This window comes from Panthera pardus, unplaced genomic scaffold (assembly GCF_024362965.1).
Source record: "Panthera pardus isolate Hobbes unplaced genomic scaffold, ASM2436296v1 HiC_scaffold_2, whole genome shotgun sequence".
NCBI lineage: Eukaryota > Metazoa > Chordata > Mammalia > Carnivora > Felidae > Panthera > Panthera pardus.
In genome coordinates, this window is record NW_026526765.1 from 33,669,831 (window position 1) to 33,691,981 (window position 22,151).

The window sequence follows — 22,151 nt, forward strand, 5'->3', positions numbered from 1 at the left end:
AAATGTTTATAAAAATCACCGTAAGTGATAAGAGGTCCCTTGATTTACTAAGTTGTCACTTCCTTAGAGCTAAGCTCAGCATTTCTGCAACCTGTGTTCCTGCTTTTGAGCCATGTGGCCAGAGAGAAGCAAGAGGTACTGAAAATACAGTAATGGAATACCGGCCTGTGTAATTTTTAAAACTGGCTCAAATCTAAGTATCTCAAATTTCTGTATCTAGAGTTCCACTCTTTTCTAGTATGTGAGTGAAGCTACCTAGCGTACTCCATCCTACCCAGCACTGTAAATATAACTGAAGTACTCCATCAGCTCCGTATGTCCACTATACAAAATGAAGGATAAAGGAGACGGTATAAATGTTCTATTATGTAATTACAACGGTCCCCTACTTTTCAATATTGCATGCAAACATACGATGTCTTTTTTTTTTTTTTTTTAATTCCTTCATCCACAGTCGGTAGGGGCTTGAGCATGAAGAGTTTGCTATGATATATATCACACATCTACTCTATCTTCCACATACGCATAGTCAGAAGTTATAAATGCTCTTACATTTGTTAAAACTTATCAGAAAACTAATCTTGGCTCACACATCTTATATAGATTACAGTTTCTTTTCTTCTCATTTATTTATTCTAGTTTCTCTATGTGATTTTAATTACTAGAGGATGCTCAGTTTTAGCTAGAAATGTTACCTAGCGTATTCACATAAATGAAGGACAGTGTCTTCTCACACTGAAGTGATTGAATCCTTATCTACCCACTAAGTCCAGTTGGAATCCTACACTGAAAGAGAGTCCCAGCGCTACCTGGACCAGCGTCCTTCTTACCTCTCTCGGCTTACTGGCAATGGCAATGCTGCCATCCTTGTTGTATTTGATCGGTGACCCTCCTTGTTGCACCAGGGTCCCGTACCCGGTGCTGGTGTAAAATGCAGGAACTCCAGCCCCACCTGCACGAATCCGCTCCGCAAGCGTGCCCTACAAGTGAGCAATCGGCACACCATAAAAAGTTCATTAAGCACACTTCTGTATGTGGATACAGAAACACGTACAGACATGGTTCCTCTCTCTAGAAGTTTATCATTCTAAATCGGACCGAGCATTGTATATTGCTGTATTTCACGAACACTGTATGCTACATTAATTTAAAACAAGTACTGCACCTCTAGACAACAATCTCTCAATTCTTTTTTTTTTTAACGTTTATTCATTTTTGAGAGACAGCGTGAGTGGGGGAGGGGCAGAGAGAGAGGGAGACAAAATCTGCAGCAGGCTCCAGGCTCTGAGCTGTCAGCACAAAGCCTGACGCGGGGCTTGAACTCACGGATGGAGAGATCATGACCTGAGCCCAAGTTGGACACTCAACCGACTGAGCCACCCAGGTGCCCCAACAATCTCTCAATTCTTAACCCACATTCAAATGTAACTGCTTGTTTGTATAATCAGGATCTCAGCTTTCTGGCGCCCACTGCTCTCCTGACATCATAATCTGCATCAGTCTATCTGCAAAATCAATTTTTAAGCCTGAAGTATATAATTTATATTTATTGAAAAACATGTATTTAAATGTTGTGTTTTACTGTGTGCCATATGTAGGTATAGCCTGAATCTTATCATTGATAACAATGCCATTATTATATAATAATATGTTCACTTTGTTTATTCCAAAACATTCTTATAAGCATTTCATCTAACACATTATCTAATGAAGAAAAAATCCGAAGTTAAGCAAAGATTATACAACATATAGGTAATTTGTTGGTTTTTCTGTTTGTTTGTTTGTTTATTTATTTTTGAGAGAGAGAGGGAGACAGCAAGCAGGGGAGGGGCAGAGAGAGAGGAAAACGGAGGATCTGAAATGAGTTCTGTGCTGACAACACAGAGACCAATGTGGGGCTCGAAATCACGAACTATGAGATCATGACCTGAGCCCAAGTCGGACACTTAACTGACTGAGCCACCCACATGCCCTAGTAATTTGGTTTTTAAAAGCTAAGAGTACTTTAAATTCTATCTCCGGGTAGAAACAGCTGTATGCAAAGTTTCTTGTACCCTCTTTTGATCATCTTTATCACATTCCTAGGTACCAGAGATTTAAACCTGATTTCCCTAGCTCCCTCCTTCCCCCAACTACTTTTCCACCCAATTTTCCCCACAGGGGAACAACTCTGGCCCTGAATATTTCCTGATACCCTCCCTAACACTGAAACCTATTGTTATGGTCTAGCTACATCATATTCATGCTAGATAACTGACCGGCTATTCAGTAGTAAGAATTGATTTAGGTATTAATGACAATATGTTAATATGGAAAACAAATTTCTACTTTATCTGTGAAAACAATTTCTACTTTAGCTGGGGCCTTCAAATACTAAACTCAAAGCAGGCACTAAAAGTTGGGACTTCAGACACTGAGTCATTGAAGTAGGTGGGATAATCTGGGGAAGGCAGGATTTGAGGCATAACTGAAAATCTTCCAGATAATGGTTTCTCTATTCCATTTAATGGACAGAGATAACTCCATTTTGTTTTAAGTTAATAACATTCACAAAATTAAACCATCAAAACAACCATAATAACAGCCCCTACCATAAAATATTTTTTATGTCCACCCTTCTTGAATACCTTTATTCCTTCTCTCTGTCCATCTGGGCAAGAGCCTAAAAGTGGACAATTTCTACATACAGGCTCTCTGCAGGTACCACCAGACCCCTGCATCCAAACCCCGAAGGGAATCCTCACCCCTACCACTTTATCAACGCTTCTCTGGCTCATAGGCTGCAAAACAAGGTGCCAGAGCCGATGTCTGTGTACCTGGCACAAAGTGGGCAGAGAGACACCGACCTCTTTCAGCTTAAAGAATATAAAAGAAATACTAAGGAGCACCCATGTACATGCCCTCTGACAAAATAAGGGGTAATGCAAAAGATAAAAGAAGTAATTGAAATTATTTTCAAGGGCTCCACAACCCAGAGGAAACGGGATCTCACCCTACAACGTGAAGAGGAAAAGTATATGCTATCGACTGAATTGTGTCCCCCGCAAATGCGTATGTTGAAGCCCTAACCCCCGTGTGACTGTATCTGGAGACACGGCCTTTATGGAGGTCATTAAGGTTAAATGAAGTCATAAGGATAGGGCCCTGATCCAATAGTATTAGTGTCTTTATAATAAGAGAGCCCAGAGTCCTCATTTGCAAGTGTGCGTCCTCTGTCTCTCCCCGCCCTCCTCCCCTCTACCAAGAATCACATCAGCCTGTACCTTGATCTTGTACTTCCCACCTGCCAGAACAATGAGAAATCACTTTTTCTTGCGTGAGCCACCTAGTTTGTTACAGCAGTGCAAGCAGACTAAGACAGGATACCTTTTGTTATTTTCATTTTAAAGGAAAACCAGATAAATGCCAGGCACAGTGGGAGGCTGTGACAAACACCGCTCCCAACAACACTGCAGAGTGACAGAGCGTGACCCGCGTAATGTTATATAGCCTCAGGTACAAGACGGTTCTCCCCTGCATTGCTGTCTCTAGACAAGCATATACTGAGAGTTAATTATTGATTTTTTTAATTCTGCTAGATCACATCATTACCAATGTAGTGAAGTTAGCAGTAATAATGATTCTGTTGACAAAAATAAAGCAGAGTGGTGGGTTCAACTTCAGAGATGAAGGCAGATGATGTCAAATTAGAAGACAAGTGCCTAGGGGCACCTGGGTGGCTCAGTCGGTTAAGTGTCCAACTTTGGCTCAGGTCATGATCTTGAGGTTTGTGGGTTTGGGCCCCACATTGAGCTCTGTGCTGATGCTGCAGAGCCTGCTTGGGATTCTCTCTCTCTCCCTCTATCTGCCCCTCCCCGACCCACGCTTTGTCTCTCAAAATAAATAAACTTAAAAAAAAAGATGACAAATGCATATGTAACCTGTAGAGCCCTGTTTTACCCAAATGACTTCAAAAAGTTTCCTCTATGACAAACTCTTCAAGCAGTTAAGACGTAGTATAAGAAGGGAGTGTAGACTTGCCAGATTAACTGCAGTAACTGGCTTGTTTGGTGATTGACATCAATTCCCTGGAGACCCAGGCCCTGATTCCAGCACTTATTCTGGGACACACCCAGTTCTACCCTCCATGGGCTCCACTTTCCTGATGTCTCAGCAAGAACATATTCCTTACAGATTTCTCATTCTATGATTCACAGGAACGGACTCTCAGGACAATCCCCCAGCATCTCGGCAAGTCCTACTGCAGGCTTCCGGCACAATGTAGATCATAGGGCTGAACTTAAAAATCTATCCTGGAGCCTAGATATTTTTACTAGAAATACCTCCCTTTTTTTTTTTTTTTTTCCCATGTACAGCAACAGAAAATAATAGTCTAGACATCAACAGGTGTGACCTACAAACAAATTTCCTTGGTCTGGCAAAACTGAATCCTCTCTGCCTTACCTGTCTTGCAAAGGAAAATTCCCAAAGGGGAAAAGGTAAATTTTAAAATAAGTTACTGCTGTGTAAGAGAAGCAGAGAAATCTTCTTACCTGAGGTGTCAGCTCTACTTCTAATTCACCACTCAAGTACTGTCGTTCAAATTCTGCATTTTCTCCAACGTACGAAGACACCATGCGTTTTATCTGCTTGGATCGGAGTAAAAGGCCCAAGCCAAAGTTGTCAACCCTAGAAGAAAAATGCAAGCAGCTTGCAATCAAAGGAATATCAGAGAGAACACTAATATCCCAGACTTCACAAACATGAAATGTTATTAAGTTAAAGGATTCCCTCCTGCCGGGCATTTCACGCATATTCTCTCAGTCCCCCACCACCCAAAGAACCTTGCAAGGTAGCTATTCTTTTCTTATTTTACAGCTGAGGAAATGAAAGCTCTAAGCCTTTAAGTGATTTCTGGCAAGATCTTGGGTGACACAGCCAGTATCCAAAGCCACACCAATCCTACAAGTCTACCCTGCACCTTTCATTCTTCCCACTGCTGCAAAGTGATGCCAGGGTGGAAGACAAGCAGAGATGAGTTGGATCTTGCCTCACACTTTGAAGGCAAATGTAAAAGAAAAGCAATGCCACGCTCCTGATCTGCACTAGCTCCAAATGGAGAAATTCATTCTGTCCTAAAAAGCGAGCAAGGCATTCTCATATTTTTTTTTTAATTTTTTTTTAAACGTTTATTTATTTTTGAGACAGAGAGAGACAGAGCATGAACGGGGGAGGGTCACAGAGAGAAGAAGACACAGAATCTGAAACAGGCTCCAGGCTCTGAGCTGTCAGCACCGAGCCTGATGCGGGGCTCGAACCCACGGACCGTGAGACCATGACCTGAGCCGAAGTCGGACGCTTAACCGACTGAGCCACCCAGGCGCCCCAAGGCATTCTCATATTTAAAAGAAAGAAGAACAGCATATTCTTGAAATTTGGACCCAAATTATAAATAACTATGAACATTTTCCCTACACCACAGATATTTAGGTCAAGAAGATTTAAACACTTAAACATTTTTAACAACAATAACAAAAAAATCAGGAAATTAATCACAAACCAGTGAAAAGATTATAGGCAGCAAGAATAATGCTGTTATCCGTTAGCTAGTAAGTTTTATATAATATGGTTTAATATTTCTATTAAGGTTAGAGTTCAGGGGTGTCTGGGTGGCTCCGTGGCTTAAGCGTCTGACTTTGGCTCAGGTCATGATTTCACAGTTCGCAAGTTGGAGCCCTGCATTGGGCTCTCTGCTGTCAGCACAGACCCCGCTTCAGATCCTCTGTCCCCCTCTCTCTCTGCCCCTCCCCTGCTCATTCTCTCTCTCTCAAAATAAATAAATAAACTAAAAAAAAATATTTCTAAGGTTGGAGTTCAATTTATTCTCTTTTAAATTTTATTTAAGACTTTATCTTTTTTAGCGCAGTATTAGGTTTATAACTACACTGAGAGGAAGGTACAGAGATTTCCCAAATACCCTTGACCCCACACATGCATAGCCTACCCTATTATGAACATCACTCACCAGAGTGGTACATTTCGTTACCACATATGAGCCTATAATTGACACTGGAGTACAATTTCTTCTTAGAAATGGTGCGTATAGTATTGGCTTTTTCATTAAGTGAAGGTCTCTAAGTTTATGCCTTTCTTATTTATGTCTATTCTTTTTCAAAACAAAATACATCTAGAATTTCAAGCAAAGTCAATGTGACGAGACAGATTAATAACCGAATGAATACTTTCCTGTTTTTAGTCACCTTATCCCTCTCTTTAAGTGTTTCAAAACTGCTCTAACCACTAGATAAACATTTCTAAGATAATGAAGAATGCTTAAACTTAAGCTATAAAACTATTTTTATAAGAACTATGGTAAAAACCACAATGAGAACCACTGTAAACATGAAAGAATGGCTAAATTTAAAAAAAGGAAATACCAAGTGTTGGAAAGAATGTGAAACACCCAGAACTCTCACATATGAGGAGGGGAATGTAAACTGATCCAACCACTTTTTTTTTTTTTTAAGTTGATTTATTTATTTTGAGAGAGAGAAAGAGAAAGATATTGCAGGCAGGGAAGGGGCAGAGAGAGGGAGAGACAGAATCCCAAGCAGGCTCCATGTTGTCAGTACAGAGCCTGACAAAGGGCTTGACCTCACAAACCGTGAGATCATGACCTGAACAGAGATCAAGTGTCGGGCGCTTAACCAACTGAGCCACTCAGGCGTCCCCCAACCGCTTTTGAAAAATTATTAGCAGTTTCTATTAATGTTGGACATAGGGATATGCTATGTCAGCAATTCCCCTCCTGGGTCTATATCCAACAGCAATGCACACTTACGTTCATCAAACAACAAAAACAGTAGCACTGTTCCTGATGGCCAAAAAACTGGAGCCTCCTCAATATTACCCAACAGCAGAACAGACAAACTGTGGTATCGCCACATGTTGGAATGCCACACAGCAAGGAGAATGAATCATCTACAACCCCTGGCAACAATGGATGGCTCTCACAGATAGACAAAATGTCAAGCAAAAGAACCACAAAAGAGTACTTACTGCATTATTCCTTCTATATGAAGTTCAAAGTCAGACAAAACTAATGTATAAGATCAGAAGTACGATAACGGTTAAGTTCAGTGGTGGGAAAGGAAGTGACTAGAAGAAGCATGAGGAGGGCTTTCTGGTATACTGGTCATGTTCCATGTAAAGAAGCTGGGGGTTGGTTACATGGGTCTGCAGCCTATAAAAATTTTTCAAACTTTACACCTGTGATATAAGCACTTTTCTACGTTACTCTGTATTATGCTACAATAAAGCCACTTTAAAGAACGAATATCGTGATAAAGCCAGAGTTCCTCCCAGAAACAGAAGACTTCATTCATGATCTCTCCCTCCTAATCCCCTTAGTGCTCCGATGGCCTCTCCCCTATGGAGCGTGGGTCTTCTACGTGGCTCACTCATCCAACAGTCATTTACCAAGTTGTTCCTGCACCCCAGGGCTATGTGGGTCCTGGGCCAGGGGAAATTCTAAGATATCAAGAAATAAACAAGTAACCCTATGATTACAATAGAGGGAGAGATATGCTAAGAGAGGTCTACATCAAGTGTGATGAGAACACTGAAGGTCACCCAACAGAGAGGAGTAAGAGGTCAGAATAAGCTTACGGAAAGTTACGCTGGAACAGACTTGAAGAAAAAAGTCTTTGAGAGAGGAGTAGAGGTGTGGAAGCGATGAGCCAAAGAGGCAGATGGGCAGCTTTGCAAAGGTGCACAGTGGTGTGACTGGCTGCATGCTGAATGCAACCGCAGTATGGATCGAAAGCGGAAGTGAGCAAGAGAGGTGCGTGGCAGGCCAGCTTGTGACCTGTCACATGAGTCACACCAAGGAATTAGGATTGCATCCTGAAGGAGATGGGAGACCTTGTGAATAATTTTCAGTGGAAAGTGACAGGGTATACAATCAGAGAGGTTCAGTGCTTTAAAAAAACAAAAAACAAACAAACAAACAAAGGCAGGGAGATCAGTTAAAAGGCTTGAAATAATCCAAACAAGCAAAGACGGGGTTCTGAACTAAGGTAGCAACAACAGAAGTGGAGAAAAAGAGACAAATCAAGGGATAATTAGGGTAAAATCACTCACAGACTTGGTGTAGATACAGACCCACCCCAGAATTCTGACTCTGGCAATGGAACATAGTGGGAGAATGCACTGGTGTGAAATTAGTCTACTGATCCCTAGTGACATCCCCTTGTTTGACTAGGACAGGGATAAGTACGTATGGTTCCTTGTGTGACAAACCACTGACGTTTCTTCTAACAACCTCCTTTTCTCCCACCTCCACTTCACTCACCCATCCCCCCACTCCTCATGCTCACAAGTGCCCATCCTGCTCAGCTGACTCCTAATTCTCAAGCCTCTAACCTCCACCAGGCAGCCCGGACACACTGAATTCCTCAAAGTAGTCCAAGTAACCATTTGCTAAACGTGTTTACAGTTCTAGCCTCCAGTAATGAATCTGATAACATTTCCGATGCACCAGGAGCATAAAAGAACAGTTACGTGATTTATCCTCGCTGGATTCAAAAGAAAACTAAAGCCTCAAGAAGTATTTTCAAGAGTGTACTTTTGAGATACGGAGCCAATCCCCTCAAGACTAATAATGCGATTGGCACTAGGGGGCGCCAATCACCTCAGATTCCCTGTCTCTTGGAAAGGTAGTTCTTCCCCACACTCACACACAATGCATTCTCCCTGTTTGCCCCCTAATACCTAACTGGGCCTTCACTTCTTCAGGTTAATAATTCCATTCCCCTACATTCAGTTCCACCTGCAGCCTGCGCCAACCTAACAGATCTTCTGTACAAAAGTAATGACCTGTCACTTCTCTTTCATACTCTACATCAACTATATTGGAAAATCCTGACTCTACTTTCAAATCCCATCCAGAATCCAAGCATTTCCCACTTCCTCCTCCATGACCTGCACCATCTGCTGTCTCAATCCTGCAGCAACCTTCCCTGCTTCTACCCCCGCACCCTGTAATCCACTCACAAAATGGTGACCAAAAACATAACTATAAAAACAAAGTATGTCAGATCACATTACTGCTCTGTCTTAAATGCTGCAATGGCATTCATGTATTTATGTGAAAGCAGAGATCTCTAGAGTGGCCTGCAAGGCCTCGTAAGATGGGATGCCCTTTAGTCTCAGACCTCATTCCACCCATTTCCTTCTTGCTCCCTTTTCTTCTGCTGACCTCCTCACTATCCCTCAAAACCCCAGGCATACTGCCCAAGGCCTTTGTGCTGGCCTTTCCCTGACTCACAAACTCCTCCCCAGGTAACACAAGGTTCCCCCCTCACTTCTTTCAAGTCTCTGGTCAACTGTCACCTCAATGAGTCCCTCCCTTGGTTTTGTTTTGTTTTTTTTTAATTTTTAAATGTTTATTTATTTTGAGAGAAAGAAAAGGGAGAGGGTGAGCGGGGAAGGAGCAGAGAAATGGGGAGAGAGAGAGAATCCCAAGCAGCCTCTGCATTATCAACACGGAGCCAGAAATGGGACTCAAACTCGGAGCCCAAACCAAGAGTCTGATGACATTTAACCGATTTAATCGGTTTAACCGACACAACCACCCAGGTGCTGCTGATTGCCTGATTTTATACTGAAAACTGCGGATCTATTTTCACGCTCCCAGTCCCCCTTTCTTGCTCTTTTTCTTTTTTTTCCCCACAGCACTATAACCTTCTAACATACTGGAAAATTTGCTTGTTTGTTATGTTTCCTATTTATTGTCTGCCTCTCCCCATTGGCATGTAAGGTCCACAAATGCAGGGAACTTGGTGTCTCATTCACTGTTGTACTCCCAAGCACCTGAAAGCCAATGCAACACACAGAAGGTACTACATAAACACAGAATGTTCATTGAATAAATTTATTGCTTGATTTCACTTTCCCCCTCCTTACTAGCTCATCTCTAATAAAAATGAAAATCACCAAGTCCTTATGCTGGATTATTTTCTATATGCCTGTCCAGACCCATTCTCTGATCTCCTGCCTTCCCTGTGCCAGGATGGCTGACTCTAGACTGAATCAGGGGGCTAACCTGCCCTCTGGCTTCTGACCAGGTAAGAAGAGAAGGATATCGGGATTTATATTACCCCGACTCTCCCTGGCAAGCTGCAGCACATTGGATAGCCGTCTCCATAAAGCTTTCTCCCAGGTCCTGGCAGCCCCTTCCCCTCATTCTTCAGGCCTAAGGCTGGTGGTAACAGTTCTTCTGTTATTAACTCCAGGGAAATTCAATACTCATGTCGCTTTCCCTCAACCTTAACCTCTCCTTTAGAGAGAGTCCCTTTGGTAAACTCTCTTCAATTACCCAGTATCAGAGCACCATCGATATCTCCTGGAGCCCTCTCTAAATAAAGTTGTAACAATAAAATAATCCATGAAGGTGAATATAGTCCATTTGCTTTCTGTAGTTTTAAATACCCAAAATTCCCTTCAACTATATAGGTCCATATGATAAACTAGAATGTACTTGCCCAATTCACTGACTTCGGAAATTTTTCTAGCCACCCTCTCATGGCTCTCTGTTTGGCTTTTTCAACCCATTACACGTTTGAACTTGGCTCTGTCTGGAGATGAATTCTCTGTATTTGTTGATCTTGGCTCTGGGAACTATGTATATTTGGCCTTTGCTTTCTTCCTGGATTAACAACCTGGCATGGCATCAAAGCATAAACTGAGCATAAAATGCTCAGCCCAGGCTACCCCTGACCAGGTATAGAGTTAGTGCACATACCTCGAAAAATACTGTTAGATAGCTTATAGTAAGAGTGTCTTCCTTCCACATACTTTCTAACTCCCCAATTCAGCAAACATACATCCCTTCTTCCTGTGTATCAGACACTGACAATATAAAAATGAAAAAGGCAAGACCTTTACAATATAAAGAGAAAAGAAATACACATGTTGTCTTTTGCAAATGAGAAATATACCATTCCTAGTAGAGAAACGTGTGTAATAAGGCACCTCGCAGCTCTCTGATATTAAAGGTCATTTTGATGGAATTTAAAAGAGATTATCTTGCTTGCCTTTAGAACCCAACATTTTTCTAGCACACCTAAGGAGAGAGAGATTTGACCTTCCTCCTATAGTACAACAAACTCGGGTTTCAAACATTTCAGTGGTTAAAAAAAAGTCTAAAACCAAGAATTCAGTAGATACATTCATGTGTTTCATGGAAGACCTAAATGTTCCAAAAGTATTTTTCATTCTTTGAATCTAAAATTTCATTTTCTGGGGGCGCCTGGGTGGCTCAGTCGGTTAAGCATCCGACTTCGGCCCAGGTCACGATCTCATGGTCCGTGAGTTCGAGCCCCGCGTCGGGCTCTGTGCTGACAGTTCAGAGCCCGGAGCCTGCTTCGGATTCTGTGTCTCCCTCTCTCTCTCTGCTCCTCCCCCGTTCATGCTCTGTCTCTCTCTGTCTCAAAAAGAAATAAACATTTAAAAAAAAAATTTTATTTTCTGAATTTTAATTTTCTGAAATCTCATTAATTGGAAATTCTTGCTAAAACAAAACTCTAATAAAAATGAATTTGCAACCATTTACCAAGCTGTATTTCTCTTCTTTGCTCTCATTTTAGGCATACTTAAATCTCAATTACAGTTTTTACTTTGATAGTATCAAGAATATCAAAAGAGAAGACAATGCTATATTTGGACAAAACATTAGTTTATGACACAGTTAAATGGAACAAGTGAACATTCCCTTCCATGAGCTAAGCAGAGAAGTTCAAGTATACATCCCAGGAAGTGGTTAGCCCTTCCCAGACAAAATAATCAAATCTTAGAGGAATGCTTATAATCAGACAAGATGGCACATTCTCTCTCCATTGAGCCCTACAAAGCTGCAGCTGCCTCAACAAATAATAAAGTGGCCACTGTGAAGGAGCCACCTGCCTTTACTTTCTGGTTCAAAATCACTGGTGCAGAAACAGAAATTTTATTTAGAGTGAAAAAATGCTCATTGGGCCCTCACAGAGTTCCTATAACTGACTACTATAATACCACATATAAGCAACAGTATTATAACCACAAGCACAGGGGTATATATATCTTCAGATAGTATTTACTCGGCTTCTGCATGTAAGCTGGACTGTCCTTGGAGTTGTCTAAATTCCCACCTGCGAGAAGTGTAATCTAAAATAATCGTCATGGGGCACCTGGGTGGCTCAGTTAAGCATCCCACTCTTTTTTTTAATATACGAAATTTATTGTCAAATTGGTTTCCAGACAACACCCAGTGCTCATCCCAAAAGATGCCCTCTTCAATGCCCATCACCTACCCACCCCTCCCTCCCACCCCCCATCAACCCTCAGTTTGTTCTGAGTTTTTAAGAGTCTCTTATGCTTTGGCTCTCTCCCACTCTAACCTCTTTTTTTTTTTTTTTTTTTTCCTTCCCCTCCCCTATGGATTTCTGTTAAGTTTCTCAGGATCCACATAAGAGTGAAAACATATGGTATCTGTCTTTCTCTGTATGGCTTATTTCACTTAGCATCACACTCTCCAGTTCCATCTACGTTGCTACAAAGGGCCATATTTCATTCAAGCATCCCACTCTTGATTTTGGCTCAGGTCACCATCTCACAAGGCTGCTTGGAATTCTGTCTCTGTCTGTGTCTCTCTGTTCCCTCCACTCATGCTTGTGCACATGCCCTCTCTCTCTCTATCTCTCAGAATAAACTTTAAAAAAAATTAATAAAATAATCTTGTCATGAGGAAATGAGTGTGATTAATATAACACACCTAATCTTCCCTTACTTTTGAATTGGTTGATATATAGTATATCGTAAAACTTTTTGCTCATACAGGCTTGTAATTCATATATCAAAGTCTTTTAAAAAATAATGAAAAGCATGGTTTCAATTTTTCCTACCTTCCTAATCAATCCATATCAAAGTACTGATTCATCTAAGTGATCATGAGGGGGAAAGTTTATCTCATCAAGACTAACAGTTAATGCTACATACCCAGGGAGGTAAGTGGTACCTCATGGCAACAGGTCCCTTTCATAACTAAAAACAAAATAAAAACAATCAGGAGTCCTGACCTTTGAAAGACTTCCAATGTGGGCAGATCCTTCCATAAGAAGCCTTTTTCTAAATGAGAGAGAAGTTATTACTTCTAAGTTCTCTCCATTTACTCAACATTTCAAACTATCTTTGGCTCTCCAACAGAGCAATGCTAAGTTTTCCTTATTTGTCTGACTCTAATGGCCAAAACAAAGCCCTTGTTGCCATAGGCCTCTAGGATTTAAACCCACCTAATTGAGAGAATCAACTGCCAATGAGGATATGCAAAGTGCCTTCTTCATGTTCAAGATTTGTGTGGTTATCAGTACTTACTCTGCATCAAGAATTTACACTGATTTATACCATTTCTTGTAAGCACTGAGCTAGCTAGAACACCCAACAAAGTACTGATAGTCAAAAGTATTTTTAATAAGTACAAAGTAAGTTCACAGGGCATGGGACGGGTTTAAGAAATATCAAGTGATCATGAACAAGTCACTTCCCTATTTACAAATGAGTTTCCTCTGTTAAATGAGGGAACTAGAACAGATAACCTCTACAAACCCATCCAGTTCCAGCACTTAGTGACTCTGTGCCTCAGGCTCAGCATAGTACGGAAGAAAAAACTACTTTAAGCAAAAGAGCAGTCTGTAATATACCTCAGGGAATAAATACAATTCAGTATACAAAGAAATGCTAGAAGTCTCCAAAGGAACCCAGAAAGGGGCAAAATCAGTAAGTCTAGAGAAGTTCTTTAATTGGATAAGGTTTCTTTGAGGATGTACAACCTGAGTTGGATCCTGAAAAATGGGAAAGATGTGGATATGCAGAGAAAAGGTGGGAGAACCTTCTAGATGAAAACAAGAGCATAAATAAACTCAGCAAAGAAAACATGAGCACAAATGTAGGATCTGTCTCCTGTCTTAAACAATTGGTACAATTTATTCTAAATTGCATTTATGGTACTAGGCTAAACTGCAAATTTAGTTAATTTTTCAGTTTTTTTCTTCCAAGTCTTTCACTGTTGAAAGAAAACTGATAACTTATCGCTTTATGTAAAAATACTTTTTTTCTTGGGGCGCCTGGGTGGCGCAGTCGGTTAAGCGTCCGACTTCGGCCAGGTCACGATCTCGCGGTCCGTGAGTTCGAGCCCCGCGTCAGGCTCTGGGCTGATGGCTCGGAGCCTGGAGCCTGTTTCCGATTCTGTGTCTCCCTCTCTCTCTGCCCCTCCCCCGTTCATGCTCTGTCTCTCTCTGTCCCAAAAATAAATAAAAAACGTTGAAAAAAAAAAATTAAAAAAAAAAAAAAAAATACTTTTTTTCTTCATAACATATCTTAATGTGCATGCCATTATCAAAATGTGATGGCTTATTGTTGACCACTTTGATTGAGACCCTACTGTCTTAAGTGCTGGCTGCGTATCCTCCTCCTTCTACCAAGACCAGCAACATTTTTAATGATTAATGATAACCTTACATATCATCTAGAATATGGTATAACCAAAGGAAAGACTTGAAACATATTTCAAACCGCTTGAAATCTTCCACTATACAGAATGATCTATAATAACAAAATATAAAGGGACATCTCTGAATTATAAAATGAAAGATTCAATTTGAAAATACATATCTTAACTTTAATAATATATTTGAAATTTAGAAAAATAAAAGCACATCAGATTAAGAGACACATTTATGCAAGTCTGTTTTACTTATGATTATGAAGAATGGTACCAAAAATATTTGAAGAAATGTAACCTCTAACTCTTGAGCTTGTTAAAAACTATCTTTTGATACTTGAGCATGTTGCTCATAAAATGAGGAAAATTTTCATTTCATTCTTAAACTTTGTATAAATATTATAGAGAACTGTCATTTGTTTCAAGCCAATTGTTTTAAAAATGCACACTTACCCTGCATTGTTGCTGACTGCAGTCAGCCCTTTTACTCCAGTCTTTAGTAAAGCTCCTATAAGGTTCTCTGGAATCCCACATAACCCAAAACCTATAGTAAGTGAAAAAGACAAATGATTTGTGAAGAGGATAATGTTCTTTCAGAGAAATCTACGTGTTACTCTTTTCCCTTAAAAAAGAAAAAAAAAAAATGCAAAGCACATTATTAGATCTACTAAGTGAAATATAGACATATCTCATCAACTCAATAAACGGCTACACAGCTGTATCCAAATGTTCTGGACCATTGTGTAGCACCAGACATCACCGTCAAATCTTTGAACCTTAAGAATAAAGACAAATGCAACCTGCTAATATGGCTACACGATGGTTACACATTGCATATCTTATACTTTACTGCATATCTAGAGTTTAGAATTCAACCTTTATGTACCTACTTATTCAAGCATGTTTGTTTTATATGCTTCAGTAGAGTTTTGCAGAATCAGAAGCCTAGACTAATGACTTTTACTTCTTTGTATCTTCCACAATTTGTCAAATAGTATTAGGTTTAAAATGGACATTCAATGACTGATCAGTTGAATGGATGAATGAATGAAGAGCAGCCCTAAAAATAAGGCTAGCCTACAACCAAGGCCTAGAAATTAAAAAAAAAAAAAAAAAAATCACAAGAATCAGGCAGCAAGTTTAATGAGTGTGAGACCATGGTTCTAAAAGACATTCCAAGCAAGGTGAAGCAATAGAACTCAGAGGCCTCAATAATAGATAGGTGCATTTATGCTTTCTATCTCCTAAAATGAGGAATAACCAAAGGAGTGGCTAGCTAAGGGATGAAGAGATCAATGCAGATGTTTTAAGTTAAACAGGATTCCAAAGGATCTAGGAATGTTTTCAAAGCTACTAATAAGACATCCATTTTAAGCTTCAGCTTTTCAAAATAATAGAAAAAGAAACACAAAAAGAAATAAAACGTACATTAAGTACTATACTTAATAAACCTTTAACTAATAATTACATAACATGCTGAATTTATTATGAATAAAAATAAAATAATGAATTAATAATAAAATAATTGGCATTTTTAATCTACATAGCTTTGCCACTTTGATTTCCCTGCTTTGCTAAAAACATAAGAATGTTACCATCACAAAAAGAAAACAATACTATTACTCACCACCAACCAGAATCGTTGCACCATCAGGGATGTCTTTTACAGCTTCCACTGGATCTGTATAAAATTTGGTATGGCGATGTGTACTGGTTGAAAAGTAGCCAACACATCCCTAAAATATTTTTAAAAATTTTTAAGTGAATAATCATTTAGAGACATATCTTTGCATATACATTCACTTTTTATATATGCAATGATAATTTCACTATCTGCTCTTTGAAAGAAAGAGTGGGGCTGCAAATAATTCACTGTAAGAGTAGAAAGGACATACCCTATCCACACACTATCAACGGACTTCCCTTGTGATCATGATGGATACATTCCATTATATAAAGGAAAATTCTGTGTCATTTGTGGCCACCCAAAACACTGAAAGTTGATAGCCCATACACTGGGACTCAGATTCACAATAATGATGTCATCAAGCATCAGTTTCTGATAGTGAGCTAACCTTCCATTCGGTCAACAAATATTCATTGAGAGCTTACTATGTGCCAACTACTATGGTGCTTACTTCCATCCAGTAAATGCTAAGACATGACTGCTGCCCTGGAGATCAGATATGGTATAACCCATATACAAATACGTAGTTGGGCCCTGACCCAGTCTTAGGTCAGCGAATGCCTCCTAACAGGACAAGTAATGACCAGCACACAAAAAGATCCATCCCCCTATGGTGCTTGGAGTTTATAGATGCTGCAAAAAATAAGAGACTATGACCTATGAGGGAGGCATGCCTAGTCTTACCACAGTGATCTATTCGGTGCAAAACGGGTTATCTAGTGAATATTCACAATCAGTTTTAAACGGTTTCTCTCTTTATGCTTCATACACAGTATGGACAGGAGAAAATCAGAGTTCACTGTGTTGTAATCATTCATAATCAATGTCACTTATCCTTTATTTCTTATTATACATTCAACCTAAAAAGAGAAGGAGTAAAGAGCATGGCTCTTGACTCCTCATATGCTGCCATGTTAAAAGGTCTGTAAGTGTTGTAAACTCACACACACTGCCTTACCAGTCTTTGACAGACGACCTATGGGGTCAAGGTAATGGCATTAGTAAGTTTCTAGCATTCTTTTCTTCCTCTATAAACTTCTTCCATAAAAAGTGTCAATTACTACAAAAGCCTATTGCCTTTAAGAGAACTATACTGAAAGCCAAACAAGATCTGCAAAGGTTACACAGATGACTTTTGTCCCTTTAAATTCAACCTTCAGCCAGGTCAGGCAAACACAGGGGGTACGACCTGGCACACCACCCAAATGCCAAAAATAAAAGGAGGCAGAGCTAGAAAGGAAATAGGCTGAGCTGCAGACAGCTTACTTCTCTGTCCCATCCTCAGTAGCAAGGATTTATTGGATTCTATTTGAACACCGAATATTTTTTTTAAATCCTGGAAATGAAAAGTTCAATAGCCTCAATAAAGAGGCCAACAGATGAATCACAAAATAAAGTTAAGAATGTCTCCTTGAAAATAGAAAAAAGAAAAAGACACAGGTATTCTAATCCTACCAATTCTATTTACAGGTCAAGTTTCTGAAGCTGAGTAAGATTTTGTAATTGTAATGTACCCAACACTGTGTTACAGCAAGACCAGATCCCAGGTTTTGGCCTTCATCACAGAGTCCTTCTACCACAATATGCTCCTTTCCCTGTTTTTTTAAAAGCCCTAATCTTACTCTATTTCATTATTTAGAGACAACAAATCATTATGAATACCCTATTTTTTCACGAGGAACTCTACTGTCATTATCTTCACTAAACAGTGAAGGACAAGTCAAGTCATTGCTCTGTACACCTTAAACTTAGTGTTGTTTGTCCATTATATCTCAGTAAAATTGGGGAAAAAGTGTAAAAACATGAAATATATAAATTAATGCTAATCCTATCTCTTACCAAAAAAAAAAAAGTGGGGGTGCTGGTGAAGAGTCAGGGCGTCAGCAGGAGGAGGAGGAAGAAAATAAAAGAATTCATCTACACCTAAGCAGTCTAGGGGAGAGATCACCCTGAACTACTTATCTATAGACTAAGAAACATGAATCCTGTAGAGAGGAAGTCAAAAGAAAACTCATTTCTCCTACATCCAGGACACTTTTGGGGTTCACAAGGAGAAACAAAAGCATAAACAGACTTGACAGGTCTTCTGTTCCTCTGTTTCAGCTGAAAACTAGTATCTTCATTAGTCAGAAATTATTGAAACACTTGCCCCACACCTTGAAAAAAAATACCTCAGAAGTATTTTAGAAAAGACTCAAGTGTCTCACATTTATCCAGATAATGAAAAGCTAAACACAAATAGATGCTCAATGTTTGCAGGGAATGGGAGAATGGCTCAATATACTTAAGAATTTATGTCCAACTTTGTTTTTTTCATTTTTCACACATTCGGTGAATGTTTGTTGACTTTTGCTATCTGTTATATTGACAGTTGATATCTACTTGCTGAGAAATCAATAGCGTGGCTTAATGGGCCACACTCCAGTAATCCCGGGGTCAAAAATACCTTTGTTTCAAATTCCAGTTCAACCACAATTGCATGACACTGAGAAAATTGCAAAATCGGGGGGGGGGGGGGTGGGTTTTAAATTTACAAAAGGATGACAGTTGTTTCTCAAGGATACAGTGAGGATTAAGTAATGGTATAGCAGAAACACTCAGCCCTGGCCTCAGTCCTGGGCTTGGACTACAGAAGATACCCTGGGGATGTTTGCTTCTTTTGGAGAAGATTAACTTGTCATTGATTGGAGTTTAGTTCTCATTTAAAAAAATTTTTTTAAGTTTATCTATTTTTGAAAGAGAGATTGGGGGGGAGATTGGGGGGGGGGATCCTTGGGGGGGGAGCCTGGGGGGGGGCAGAGAGAGAGAGAGGGAAACACAGAATCTGAAGCAGGCTCCAGGCTCTGAGCTGTCAGCACAGAGCCCGACGCAGGGCTCGAACTCATGAACCGTCATGAGATCATGACCTGAGCTGAAGTCAGACGCTTAGCCGACTGAGCCACCCAGGCACCCCAGTTTTCATTTTTAACCTCCCTGCTGTACCCTACTCATACACACATGTATGTACATATTACTGATTTGACAAAGAATTTTTTTAGCATGACCCATGCTAGAGCAAATTAATCCACACCGTTTTTGTTGAGGGTTTGAAAAATGGGTCCTAGCTTTAAGATTATTTGAACACGTTTATTTTATTTGTAGTCAAATTTGCCATTCTAAGTATTCAAAGATTACCAGGCAAGCTAGAAGCATGCATGCAGGTAGGGAGGCAAAGAGGAAGCACGGTGTCTGAAACCAGTTGCACCAGGATGTTTCCTGTGTATCTTTAAGGCTTCAAGTCTGGGCGGGGGGCGGGGGGGGGGGGGGCAGCATCCTAGGGAAAGCCTCTGGGTTTGTTTTCTGAACAGGCTTTCTCCCTGCCCACATTCTCTCCCATACCCCCAGGCTTTGGGAATCAAGGAGCATCACTGCTAACACCCTCTAAGACTAAGCAGGAGAGGTGCCTTTTTTCTTAGGTAACTGAATTCAAAGTGAAGCTCTATGCTGCTCATAAATTGACATGTCTTCTAAAATGCTAGAACAATGAGGTAAAAAGACCCAAGTACCATCTGCTAATAGCCTTCAAGTTTGCAGAGGTTACCAAAAGAACAAAGAGTGATGAACTGTTCAGCTTCAACATCTATTTATTCTGAGGATAATTTTTTTCACCAAGGTCTTCTTTAATATTCACCTAGTGTATTTCATTTTGCTTTTCCACTCTCCCACCTTCTGCAAAATTTCACTTTATGTTGCCACTAGTTTCTGCTATTGCTACTGGAGGAAGGAAATAAAAATGACTGTACCACAAAAGATCAAAGTACTGAAGTGCAAGAAATAATCAAAATTCTTACACTACAAATTTTTTTCTATTTAATCTATTTCTCTTTTTAAAATCCTCTCCATCTTCACTCTTTGTCCTCTGGTTCAAATTCTTGCATTTAGAATCTGAAAACTGATTTCACAGTTGAGCCTAAATTTCATCTCATGGCTTCCCAACTCAGAATCTCCTTCCTTTCTTACCACTTCCACCATTACTTCTTGTGCCTAAATTTCTTTTTTTCTTGTCATTCAATGCTCCAGAACTTCAAAAAAATGCACTTCATTTTGAAGTCCTTTAAGGGAAACTCAACACAGCATATTGCTTTTTTATCTTTAAATTATCGTATCTTAATGATATGGAACTGTACACCCAGGTGATACTGACCTTGTCACCTTACAGTTAAATAAATCAGGACACAGGAAGACTGATACTGCCCACTTCAGTTGAAAGTTTGATCCACAGAAGTGGGGAACAGAAGTCATATGGAGAGAGATGAAGAGGACTCTCTTGGGAGGAAAAGACAGTAATACGTGGGTAGCTAAACACACACACTTGGCAAGGAGCATAGAGTACCACGGCCAAGCAGAGGTGATGACGTGTTGAAATGCTTTAGTGCGTTTAGTGTGAAATGCTTTGATGATGGTCCATTACGGGACAAGTATCTGTCAAAAGGTAGAATGTTCACCTTAAACTAAACACTACCAGTTACACACTTATAACATGAATAAATAACTTGCAAGGAGCTCACAGGGAATTACTGACACTAGGCAATTCTCTAAAGCAGGAGCATACTGTTTCTGAGGGAACATACATGTTCTATTCCAATGATGGATTGATGCCCAGCACTTTAAAGGAGCACAGGTGAAGGAGTGATGCATTCTGCCTGGTAGATCAGAAAGCACGAGGAGCTTGCCAAGAGTTAAAATATTAATGAGGATGGGGAATCCAGAAAGAGAAGAAGCAGGAGTAAAGGCATGGAGATATAAGGCTCTCACTGTGTTTGCTCAAGGACATGTGGGATCAGGTCCCATGGAGAGAAGCTTGTGAAGATAAGGCTAGAAAAGGAGACTGAGACAGGTTGTGGAAGGCGTTAAGGACCATACTAGAATTTCAATTTCATCCTTCAATGAGGAAGGGACAGCAAAGCTTTTGAAACAGAGATGTCACAACTCCTATGAAAGCCTGAGACATGAAAGTGGCAGAGGAAATCATTGTTTCATTCACCCATTTGATCAAAAAAATATCCATTTTGCATCAAACATACTAAATACTGGAATACAGGATTAAACAGAAAACTACTCAGGGGGCACCTGGGTGGCTCAGTTGAGTAAGCACCTGGCTCTTGGTTTTGGCTCAGGTCATTATCTCATGGTTCATGGGTTTAAGCCCCACATTGGGCTCTGAGATGACAGTATGGAGCCTGCTTGGGACTGTCTCTCTCTCCCTCCCTTTGCCCCTCCCCCATGCTCTCTCTTTCTCTCAAAATAAATAAATCTTAAAAAAAAAAAGGAAAAAGAAAACACTCTGGCATAGTCCCTGCACGGATGAAACTTAAAAACTACTCAGGCTAATAGTCATTAAATAATTACAAAAACTTAAATACAACTGTAATATCCAATCAGGGAGCCGTAAGGAATAGATGGTTGCTGGGAAAGAGTACCAAGGACAGACCCGCAGAAATTTCAGGAAAGGTACACACATGGCATCGCTTATCAACTGGAGGTGGAGGGAAGAGGGGAGGAAAGAAGGATACCAAGACTTCTAGCTTACACACTGGATGGATACTGGTACGGTTAGCCATAATGAAAACAAAACAAAACAAGGGAGGAAAAAGCCACTTTGTGGCTGGGTCATTTTGGGTCAGAAAGAGCTTGAAGCACTAAGTGGCATCCAGGTGGAGTTGACCAGTAAGTTGTACCAGGACTGCAGCTCAGGGGAGAATGGAATTGAAGGGAGATATGGGAAAAAATAAGTTCAAGAAAGAAAGGTAAATAAAGTATTAATGGTAGTTTGAGGATCTTTTTCTAGTAATAATTTTCCCCAGTAAATGGAAAATAGTATTAAATGCTCCCTCTAAAATAGTAATGGAGAAGAAAGATAACTTCAGATAGTCTATTCAAATCTAAGTCCATGCCAATGGCTCTGAAATG

The 22,151-nt window shown here is 40.1% G+C and overlaps 1 protein-coding gene across 1 annotated transcript in view; it reads right to left on the reverse strand.

Moving 5' to 3' along the window:
• Nucleotides 1-22,151, reverse strand: part of OXCT1 (3-oxoacid CoA-transferase 1) — a 137,056-nt gene that overhangs the window by 111,903 nt on the left and 3,002 nt on the right. The window contains exons 2-5 of the mRNA XM_019464267.2: nt 16,143-16,251; nt 14,969-15,059; nt 4,533-4,668; nt 831-980 (exon numbers count right to left, since the gene is read on the reverse strand). Coding sequence (XP_019319812.2) covers nt 831-980; nt 4,533-4,668; nt 14,969-15,059; nt 16,143-16,251 — 486 coding nt within the window. The remainder of the gene's footprint in view (nt 1-830; nt 981-4,532; nt 4,669-14,968; nt 15,060-16,142; nt 16,252-22,151) is intronic.